Below are 11977 nucleotides of genomic sequence, written 5' to 3'. Positions count from 1 at the left end.
TGGAGCCAGACTCAGAGGATCAACATCATGGAGTACGCCGACGCAGCATCACATCTTCTACACCTGGGATAAATTGCCGGACTGATGATAATAACCTATTATTGAATTTCAATAAACAATGGAACACCACCAATATATATATATATATATATATATATATATATATATTATACAATACAGCATAGAATTCATCCTGAACGGCTCAAGCCATCCAAGTGAATTGGTAAGGTTGGATAATGATAATATTATGATATGACACATGAATGTACTGAAAGTATGTACAGCATGGAAGCAAAACTTTGCCTATATACTTAAAAATGGTGAAGTTGCATAATAACATTTTGATACATTGATACATTGACATTTGGTATTATCTTTGGATTAGGATGGTCAGAATAGTCCTGCCAGAGACTATGTGGCCAGCTTTCAAAACAACATGCTACTTCAGAATATGAAAATATCCACGATGTGACACTAGAATATACGCTGCATAAGGCTGTTTCACAATTCCTGCAATTTTGCGAGCCTTCATAGGTGACACAAATACCTTATGTCTAACATAAATCCGCTGTTTAGTATTGTTGTTGATAACAGAGAACTCAGACCATTGGATACGTAGTATGGGGAAAACTCGACCTGTTAAATCAACAGAAATTATGTCAATAGGCGGTGATATGGTCCAGTTATCTGGGCATAGTGGTAGAGTAGCTACAGTTACAAGTACACATTCATTGCCAGTTGTTAATTCCACATGGACTGAGGTTTTGTTAGACGATTTTAATTTCTTCCATAGACAGTAAGTAGACGTGAGAATAAATGCTGTATTAAGAAAGGACAATGTTACATAAGTCCAGGGAGTTTGTAAGGAATTGTAAACATAGTCATTGATTTTGCTAATGCTTTTGACTTCTGGTCAAGCTTTGTAATGGAAAATTGGAATCTTAGGAGGAATTGTTAAGGCTGATACAGCATTTGATTGAGCAAGAAGTAGTGCTGCTGATAATACATTACTTCTGCGATATACTAGGACAGATATAAAAGCAGATAAACCTGATATAACATTCGCTACTAATGCTATAATTCCGCTAGTGTCTGGCCAATTAGTTCCTACTGCAGAAAGTGTACCATTTAACATTGACTCTGAAAGCGAGTTAAATACAGTCTCTCCTTTTTGAGCTTTCTGAACAAGTTTCTTCAAACTGAGATGCATACTCTGATCATTTACCATAGTTTCCAAAAATGAGTGGTTATATATTTTAATATTTTGAATTGAAACATTGACAACATTTGAGTACATGGTGTGTCCTAGAATTGAAGAATGAGCAGGTGGATCAAAGAATGACTGAATAAGTGCAAGGTTTACTGGATGTAACATCGAAATTTCCTTTGTTTCATTTTTACATTTACCTAACCTTGGAGGTATAAAAAGATTGTCTGATGTGACCGAGCATTGACATGGTATACTAAGTACACAAAAATTACACCTTTTGATAATTTTCTGACCACTGGGACAGTTTAGAGCTAGCATTGACAACTTGTAAAATTTGATGGTGACACCACTATCACTGAAGATTTTGATGTATTTTGGAGGAATCTGAAATCACATATTTATTTTATCATTTCTTTTTGATTGTAAAATATTGATGACATGCATGAGGCTTTGGCCACTGATGATGGAGCAACATGAAATGGACAATAATAAATGTCCTTATCCTGAACAGAGCACATTTGCAGTTGTTTATGAGATAGGGTAGTCTGGTGTGTCTGTTAACTGTGTTGCCTGTGTTGATGTTACATTGACAGGTACTGGAAATGAATAAACCGTAAATAATATTAAGGATTGAACAAATGAGGAGATTGGTACCTTCAATAAAATGTACAACACTGAATGATGTCTTACATATAAAAAATAGCAAAAGAATAGTAATGCAAGGGGTTAAGATGGATGACATTGAAACCTGTGTATTTCCTTGACATAATGCTTTGAATTTCTTCAATGTTGACTTTATCACTTTTGGTGAAATGATAAAGGGAAACAATTTACTTTTTGCTAGGTCATTGTTTGTCAAGTAATGCTGATGCATTTACCTGATGCATCATCATGTCTTCCAAGATAATGAGTTCATGTTGTAAGCCATCTAAAGCATGAGTGATTTGTTTAGATAGTGTCTCGGTTTGATCATTGTTTTGTTTCACAGCAGTGACAATGTTGTCAAATCTGTCATTCACAGTGGACATAAATGATGTTAGGTGATGTGCTTCTTTTGCCATAGCCTTAGCAAGTTTTACATTATTGCTGTTCAAAATCTGCATATGTTGTTTAAGGTTGTCAAAGTCAGCTGATGTAGCAGTTCCAAATAGAGATTTAGATATATCACCAAAGAAGTTGAACAATCCACGTTTTGAGCGTTTTCCATCAAAAGAAAGGGAAGTTGGGAAATGTGGAATCAGTCTGCTAATCTTTGTAACTGTGGCGTTGATATTTGCCATACATTGTGTCCTAAGCTAAGTGTTTTGATGACAGGATTAGCTGGCTCACACATACGACACTGACACTTGAGTACTTCTGAAAGATACGTAGGCTTTGGCAGAGGAATCTCAAATGTATGTGACCAATACTCGTGGCCAAGATGAAGTTGTACTGTTGATTCATATAGATGTATAGATGTGAGCCACCAGCTTGGCAATCATGATAAGAACGAAGAACGTCCTCTCTGAGACATCTTGGTACCGCCAATTGACGTATATTGTGGTCATGAAATGTCTTACCTCGTGGTTAATACATATGATACAAGATACCATCTAGCATGACATATTGATTTGATTGAAATAATACTCTATTAGCACTGACCTTATCTTTTAGTAATGCACCTGATGCTATGTATTGATAGATCTTGATCCTGACAGTTACCTTGGAGATTGTATTATTCACAGGATCACTTATTTCTGCGATTATTTCAGAGTTGTCAACTTGGTCTGTGTCATTGTAAAGGAAGGTTACCTGTTGGAGGGCAGAAGAATCAGTAGATAGGAAAATGCTAACATTTTCTGTACTAGGAAGGGAATCTGCTACTTCTGTTGTTGATGTGACAGGGTATGGCCTTCTGGACAGAGCATCAGCTACCTGGGTTTTAGGTCCTGATTTGTAGTCGATTTCATACTCATAGCCTTGTAAAAGTACTGCCCAACGAGCAAGCCTTCATGAAGATTCTGGTTTGATGTTTTTAAGCCATTTTAAAGCACTATAATCTGTGTAAACTCTAAACCTTTTACCTGCTAAGCACACATGGTATTTGTTGATGCCCTCAACAATGGCAAGACCTTCTCTTTCAGAAATGCTATACTTACGCTGACATTGGGTTAGAGTTCTACCACCATAACAGATTAGTCACTCTCTATTGTGGTTGTCCAGTTGTCCTAGTACATAACTAATTGCCTCACCTGATGCATCTGTTGGTAAGATGAACATTCTAGAGTGATCTGCATTTGCAAGTACTGGGGGTGATGTTAATGCTTCTTTTAACTGATCAAAAGCTTTCAGTTGTCCATTCAAATTGCTTATCTATTCTAAGAAGTTCAGTCAGGGGAAGGATAATTTGGCTATAGTTCTTTACAAACTTCCTGTAATAATTTCATAAGCCTAGGAAAGACCTAACTTGTTTCTGGTTGAAAGGTGTGGGGAATGACCAGACTGCATCTGTTTTGACAGTATCAACCTTAACCCCGACTTTGGATATGACATGACCTAGATAATGAACCTCGGAGAGTGCGAATGAACATTTACTATGTTTTAGAGTAAGATTTGCAAATGTTTGATGTGTTCCGTAAATGTTCGAGAATGCACCAGTATGTCGTCAACATACACCAGGCATGTTTTCATGTTTAGACCTTTCAGTACTTTTGTCATAAGGGCCTGAAAACTGCCAGGAGCGTTTATTAAGCCAAATGGCATTCGCTTCCACTGATACACACCTGTAGGTGTAACAAATGCAGATTTGTGTGCTGTTTCTGGATCCAGAGGAATCTACCAGAACCCAGAGGCTAGGTCTAGGGTAGTGAAGTATTGTGCACCTGATGTCCCTACTACATCAAAAACATCGTCCAGTCTTGGTAAGGGAAATAACTGGTGTTTGGTGGCAGCATAGTTACGTGTGATCCTTTTTTTTTGTTGTTGTATAACTGATGATAACTAATTCGGTAAGAGATGAGGACCTGTAAAACAGCAAGGAGACAGCTTGTTTAGTTGATGTTACTTATTTCGTCCCAAGTAGAAGTCAAGATTTTACACATGCAAAGTACATTCATGTAGTATACAATATGTAATACAGTATATGTAATGGAGATACAGTAAAGATGAATTATAAAGAAGTCTACAGCATGTAACGTTACAGGATTGTTTATATGTGACATCTACTTCCGGTTTATATTGTTACTTCCGATTGGCAATCTTACTTCCGGTATAATCATTTGACTTCCGGTTTAAGAATCGATATATATATGGTTATTTTGACAAAGCTCAAGGAGACTATTGCAAAATAAACTTTCTAAGCCATGATTTATAAAGTTTCTGTATAGCTAGAAAGCATTAATAACTGCTTAATTCAAATGTATCGGCTACCAGCTACATGTAGGAATATGTATTTCTATGTTTATACAATGAGTACACACGCCATAATTTCTGGTTTGAACAAGTGATTGTTTGACTGTTCGAAATGATTTGACTCTGATTTACATATAAATCTTAGGTTCAGAAGACATAATCAAAATAAAAACAAAACAGATATATAACTGTACAATAGGAGAACAAAGTGACAAGGTCTGGTGTTGTGAATATTTCGGATGTATCGACTGCACATGCTGAGCTTGATATTTACAAGCGTTTAGCCAAAGGGGGACTAACTGTGGTAGGACCCCAGTATTTTATAAGGTGTTTACTAATTGTGCTAAGCTTCGGAACATTACTTGTAAAGTAATATTTTGTCTGTTAAGAATTTTCCTTAATTCACAACACCTATATGTAGCTACAACAATAATGACACATTTGAATTGCAATGAATAATAAGACTAATGATATGTTAATAATACATTTATCAGGAATTGTAGTTCACAATCAGGAATGCGGTTAAGAGAGTATAGATGGGTAAACAATTAAATCCAAGTACTCAGATTTATACAACAGAGAGTTATTAAGATTCCAAAGACCACTCCATTTTTAAAATTCATTCAAAGTTAAAGATATAACTGGAATTGAGTGGTCAGATCGATATCCTGGTTCTATCCTAGACTTACTAACACTAGATAATAGAGATTCTGAAATAAGAAAGAAGTCTAATCTAGCCTGTTTTACTGAATTTACCCTTCGCCAAGTATAGCGCCTGGATATCTATCAGATTTATGTTTTGAATAAATTCCAATACTTTATCTATAGCTGTGCTATTGTTGATTTGTCTATAGTTATTATCGTAATCTATTGACGGATATAAAACTAGATTGAAATCCCCACAAATTATCATTTTCTCGTTCCCCAAACTATCTATTGTCTCAATAACTTGATTAAAAAAGTCCGGGGTATCCTGGTTAGGTCCATAGAGTGTAATAAGAGTTGTCCTAGACCCATCCATACTTATGTCCAAAGCAATAAAGTTTCCGCCAAGATCTTTCTTTTCCTTATGTACTTTAGCTTCAAAATTATTATTTAAAAGAATTGCCAACCCACGAGAGTTAGATATGCAAGAACTAAAATAGACGGAATACCCCCACTCAGGTCTGATAATATTTTCCTGTTCAGCAGTAAACGGTGGGTGTCCTGTAAACAGTAATATTTTTTCTCTCTCAAGTACGAAAATACATCTTTTCTCTTAATCTATTACACAAGCCCTGACAATCTGCCGACAATATATATGACAATATATTGATGACATTATCATTCATATTGATATTTTGTAATGCGAGATATATCTAGCCACGTATACTAAAGTACCTCTCCAGACAAGGAAGACGTGATAGTGGAAAGGGAGATAAAAAGGACAGAAGAAACATAAATAAAACATATTTAGGAAGGTCAACAGAGTAACACACTACACCATTGATTGATTGGGGAGCAAGGGGTATTAGTCGGCCATGCTGGGGACATTTTTAGTTATCCTTCTCTGCCCCTCCTTCACCCAGAAACCGTCTCAACAGAGTGAGGGTTATGAAACCTGGACAGCGTATATATCACACCATCTCATTATGCCCAAGGTAGATTTATATCTTGTCAGTGGGCACACGTAAAAAATGGCCATGGGGTCTGGACCCACTTACGGGACTTAGTGTCTGGGTTATATCGTTGAAACGGGTGATATTCCCACCCCATAACTATACAAAAAAATTAATCTAAATTCAAAATCACAATTTGTCAACTGCCAAATTCAAACAAAGACAAATATTTTTTTACAGTCACCGAAACCATGGTTAATTTACTATTATGGTTTTAATGCATTTTTGTCTGTTTCATTAACTGTACTTTGTGAGTACAACAACAACATATAATATGTGGTGTGACAATTGTAAAAAGGATAAAAAAAATTAGCATAAACTAAATTTTGTAAAATGTATTTACTGTGATTACTCTAAAACTTTGGATGCTGGTGTCGTTTGGTCAACAGTTGCTTATTTTCATCAATTACGACAAAAATACTTCTGAGCTGATTACAATTTTCTTGGGGAATTAAAACATTTCATTATCAGAACAAGGCAATGATCTTTGGTATATCGATTTTATATTTACATTTCAGAACCGTTGAAGAAAAAGGACCTTAAAAGCTCACTCAGTGCATTTCGTTCAGACATTAATTTGATTGGAGATAAAACAACATATGGTACAACACCAGGACTTCCAATATCAGTTGCCAGCACAACAGAGGTTCCAATATCAGATGTCAGCAGAACAGTGGTCCCATATCTGGTGTCAGCACAGCAGTAGTCCCAATATCAGAAGCCATCACAGCAGAGGTCCCAATATCAGATGTCAGCACAGCAGAGGTCCCAATATTAGATGTCAGCACAGCAGAGGTCCCAGTATCAGATGCCAGCACAGCAGAGGTCCCAATATCAGATGTCAGCACAGCAGATGTCCCAATATCAGATGTCAGCACAGCAGAGGTCCCAGTATCAGATGTCAGCACAGCAGAGGTCACAGTATCAGATGTCAGCACAGCAGAGGTCCCAATATCAGATGCCAGCACAACAGAGGTCAGAGTATCAGATGTCAGCACAGCAGAGGTCCCAATATCAGATGCCAGCACAACAGAGGTCCCAATATCTGATGTCAGCACAGCAGTAGTCCCAATATCAGAAGCCATCACAGCAGAGGTCCCAATATCAGATGTCAGCACAGAAGAGGTCCCAATATCAGATGTCAGCACAGCAGAGGTCCCAATATTAGATGTCAGCACAGTAGAAGTCCCAGTATCAGATGTCAGCACAGAAGAGGTCCCAATATCAGATGCCAGCACAGCAGAGGTCCCAATATCAGATGTCAGCACAGCAGAGGTCCCAGTATCAGATGTCAGCACAGCAGAGGTCACAGTATCAGATGTCAGCACAGCAGAGGTCCCAATATCAGATGCCAGCACAGCAGAGGTCAGAGTATCAGATGTCAGCACAACAGAGGTCCCAATATTAGATGCCAGCACAGCAGAGGTCCCAATATCAGATGCCAGCACAACAGAGGTCAGAGTATCAGATGTCAGCACAGCAGAGGTCCCAATATCAGATGTCAGCACAGCAGAGGTCCCAGTATCAGATGTCAGCACAGCAGAGGTCCCAGTATCAGATGCCAGCACAGCAGAGGTCCCAGTATCAGATGTCAGCACAGCAGAGGTCCCAGTATCAGATGTCAGCACAGCAGAGGTCCCAATATCAGATGTCAGCACAGCAGAGGTCCCAGTATCAGATGTCAGCACAGCAGAGGTCCCAGTATCAGATGTCAGCACAGCAGAGGTCCCAGTATCAGATGCCAGCACAGCAGAGGTCCCAATATCAGATGTCAGCACAGCAGATGTCCCAATATCAGATGCCAACTTTTTATTAACATTGTCAAACCTGGCGCAAGCATTAAACATGACTGTTGAAAAGCATGCCTCTTTATGTTGTTAATACTAAGTTTGACCACATGTCTTATAATTCTTTAATATTTCATGTATTTGTTGTCATTCCTTCATGCAACAATCTTGAATAAACTAAGATCAAGGTCGATATATATGTCATAGTGCAGTTTTGTATAGAAATTCTGGAGTAGTGTTTTGTATATATTCATTATGTCCAGCACCATTTGATGGAGAACTTTTACCCCACCATGAACAATTTTATATACAAAAAAGACAACATTCAATGGAGTTTACTTTTCAAGTTGTTGATACCAAAAATATCAATGATTAAAGTATTTTTAAACAGCAAAATGCTGCAAATGCAGATGGTATTTTGCATGAATTTAACCTCGTGATGAAAAATTTTAGTTTTAATCAAAAGGAAGAAAAATGTGTCACTGCTATTTGTAGATAACCAGTATATTTCCATTGACTTGACCGAGGATGGATGAGTTTCCAAGTTTGCAGCATTTCAATATGCTCAGTATGTAAATTTCCTGTCAAGAATGTGCAAGATGTTGATGATACATTTTCAACTCTCGTTATTAAAAGTGTAACACAGAAAAGGAAAAGGAATACCATACTTATCTTGAAATTTATTTCTGCCCACTAATAAACCCCCTTCATTTTTGTAGAATCATCAAATTTAAAATAGCAAGCTAAAAGCAGTTTACAAATAAGTTCTGTCTTACACATGCAAAGGGAGCCTACATGAAAATGGATATGGTATGTAACAAATTCTGCTAAATGATGCTGTTCATTACTCAAAAGTTTTTAAGTCATCTGAACCGAAGGGTCAGGATGACGTATAGCCATCATGTTTCATCGGTCGCTGTCCACTGCCTGCCATGCGTACACTTTCCAATTAAATAACTTCTCAATAACCAAAAGGTCCAGGGCTCTGACAATAGGCCTGTAGCAGCATGGAATAAACAGTTACCAAGAATATGACTGTAAGTTTGCAGGAAATGTTTTTTATGACCAAACAATATCTTCTTTGTAAGCTTTTAGAGTAGTTGAGTGGTTTATCTCAGTCTTATTGGTCCCTTTCATATAAAGGTCTATATATCAAGATGACTGGTAAGGTCTGTGGGCCTCCTGTTTATAAAACATTGGTAGGGTTGTTATTACTTTAATTAAGCAGCATTTCATACTAGATAGTAAAAAGTTTTAAAGAATTTTTATGCATTTTGCCCATCTATTGTAAAACAATTTACATTTTTTAATTCTTTTTGAAAAACCCTGAGCCAATTTTAGTGAAATTTGGTAGATATTTTCATGGCCATTGATTAACCAAATGAATGAATTACAATGTCTCCGACCTAGGGGACTGGGGCGGTGTCGAATTGAATCAAATTATCGAAAATCTCCTCAACACTCAGAATTGGAAGTTCCAATACTTTTCATAGATGAAGAGTTTTTGAGATGCTTTAATCCAAATAATGTATTTCGTGATCCTTGCATTTTCCCCAGGGGAGGGGTATTAAGTTGGAAGCTTATATAGAATTTTTTTCTTCTCTAATTCAAACTCCATTAGAATCCATAATATAGGATGACAGTTAATTATGCCAACAAGATGTTTTATGTGATATATGTAACACAGCACAAACAATGTTAATGGAATCCAGGTGACTGTTAAGAATATTGGGCCTTTTCTTTTGTCAAGACACTATCATGCAGTGTTGTAATTTTCATTGACGAATTAAAAGATTTGATATATGGTAAGGTTGCTACCAAATAGCTCTACCTTTTTTTGAAATTCTTTTATGGTGTCCAGATGTGGAAAAGTGAGTTTTCAATGTTTGTCATTTTTAGATTATCAGACCATGGGTAAGATTTTGTAGTCAGTTGACCGTTTAGGCCCATGGGCCTCTTGTTTGTTTGATTCTGTCGAAAATTTGCATTTACAATTATTTACGAATACTTTTGTTCATATTTGTGTTCATGAGTTTAATATCATTTTTATATTCATAAACCTGTTTTTTATTACTGAAACTTCAACCTAAATGATATTTTCTTTGTGACAGACGGCCATCTTGGATTTTGGAAGTCAAAGTTTGTTATCGCTATTTCTCAGGAACTACCTGATAGATAGTTCTGATATTTTATATGTAGGCCCATCCTGAGGCATTATTATGCATAATATGTTCTGGGTCTGATCTGACAACAAGATGGCTAATATTTGTGATATTTTTAAAAATAGTCACAAAAAAAACACTCGGAGATCTCGGAAATTAAAAAAAAATAAATAACGAGATATATTTAATTCCCTATATGCGAATTATTTCCATAAATGGAAAAAGGCAGAGAGAGAAAGAGAGAGAGAATAACATCAGAAGCTTCTGTTCACACCGGTAAAGGAAAATGTGTTGGTTACAGTTACACTCCACCGCTTTGTTTGGGAAAAGGGATGGTTACATTACAACGACGGAAAATGCTGGCAAAATTGGACATAAGTTTGAAACATGCACGTGTCGGTGTATTTATACACGGTTTGTTGATATCAAGAATGAGCGACAGTCTCATCTTTACTTCTTTAGCTTCAAACACGAGAATGAATCATTCCCCGAATCCGTTTTAGTTGTGATGCTTGTAATATCAGGTTATATTAAAACTGTATTAAGGCGTTGAGGGGGTAACTAGGGTTTAACTAATTCCCGAAAAAATCCACTTTCTATGTGAAGGGAAATAACTCTGCCAAACTTCTTTGACATAAATTTATTTTTGATTATCTTTGTGTATATAAATTTAACCAGCCAGATTTCCCCAGCGGTATGAATCCAGAAATACTCTAACAATGTAAAGTCGATAGTTCGCGAAAAAGATCCACTTGCAATTGATTAAGGTCATTTCAAAAAGAAAAAAAAATACATTGAGCTGCTATTTTAATTTCACAGATCACGGATAAATTGTGAACCCGAGACCAAATGCTTATACAAAATTGATTCCACTTCACTCATGGATGCTTCACACCAAATGTGGATCAAATACTATCAATCCTACAGGAGGAGTAGGAAGTTCAAAACTTTCCTTTTTATGTCCGGCTCTCATGTCCCTTAGGGCGGCCAGATATCCACCATTTATACAGAAGCTGTTCCCAGCGCGGGATGGGCGGGGCCCAATAGGGGGAAATAGAGCAAATACTTTAAAATCCTACCCCTCCTGCAGGAATGTTAGGTTGGGCGAGGCAGAATCAATTTTGTGTAAACGATGGGTTTCGTCCCATGGCAGTAGAGTATGCGATAGAGGTGGGTTTTTTTTATTATTCTTTCTTTTAAATCTTACTCTTCCTGTAGTAATGATTAGATTTTGCCAAAACTTGGCCTGAAGCATTCTTCGGTGAAGTGGAATCAGTTTTGCATATATGTTTGGTCTCGTGGCCCCTGGGGCGGGAAGGGAGGGTCCAATTTGGGAAATAAGGAAATAAGAGCAAATCCTTTCAAATCATACTTTTCCAGAAGGAATGATTTGTTTTCCCCCAAATTTGGTCTACAGCATTCGTGGGTGATGAAGAGTGAACAGATGGAGTGTTAGATGGAATCCTTGTTGGAGTAATATGCTGTCATGGTGATGATTCAAAGAAATGAAGGATTAGAGAGTAATTTCTAGCTGGGATAGCAGAGGAATAGTACTTCAAGTACATTGGTTTCCAGATAAAGCAAAATACAGATAGAATCATACTTGACCACTCGGGGTATGTGGATAAAGCGGATCATCCACAAATGTTAGGATAGTGAAGTAATATTGGAAAAACAATATAAAAAAAAGTATTTTTCAAATCTTGGTGAAAATTTGGGGCAGACCACAAATTGATTTGTTTGCTTCCAGACTGAATGCACACCTTCCCA

At 37.0% G+C, this 11977-nt stretch overlaps 1 protein-coding gene across 1 annotated transcript; it reads left to right on the top strand.

Annotated features, from left to right (window-relative positions):
* Positions 1-6231: 6231 nt before the first annotated feature.
* On the top strand, positions 6232-8139 carry LOC132561261 (uncharacterized). Its single transcript, XM_060225989.1, has 3 exons — positions 6232-6240; positions 6895-7432; positions 7517-8139. Exons 1-3 carry the CDS (start codon positions 6232-6234, stop codon positions 8137-8139), a joined length of 1170 nt encoding a protein of 389 aa, XP_060081972.1.
* The last annotated feature ends 3838 nt before the right edge of the window (positions 8140-11977 follow it).

Source organism: Ylistrum balloti, unplaced genomic scaffold, assembly GCF_031769215.1.
Source record: "Ylistrum balloti isolate Yb309-2 unplaced genomic scaffold, AGI_CSIRO_Ybal_v1 Utg371184, whole genome shotgun sequence".
In the NCBI taxonomy this organism is placed as follows: domain Eukaryota; kingdom Metazoa; phylum Mollusca; class Bivalvia; order Pectinida; family Pectinidae; genus Ylistrum; species Ylistrum balloti.
The sequence above is the reverse complement of the archived record's forward strand: the minus strand, read 5'-3'. Positions and strand labels throughout refer to the sequence as shown.

Bases quoted from the DNA above. Each gene is read 5' to 3' on its own strand.
- LOC132561261 (XM_060225989.1), top strand. The intron at 7,433-7,516 runs GCACAGTAGAAG...TCCCAATATCAG, and splicing joins GGTCCCAATATTAGATGTCA to ATGTCAGCACAGCAGAGGTC.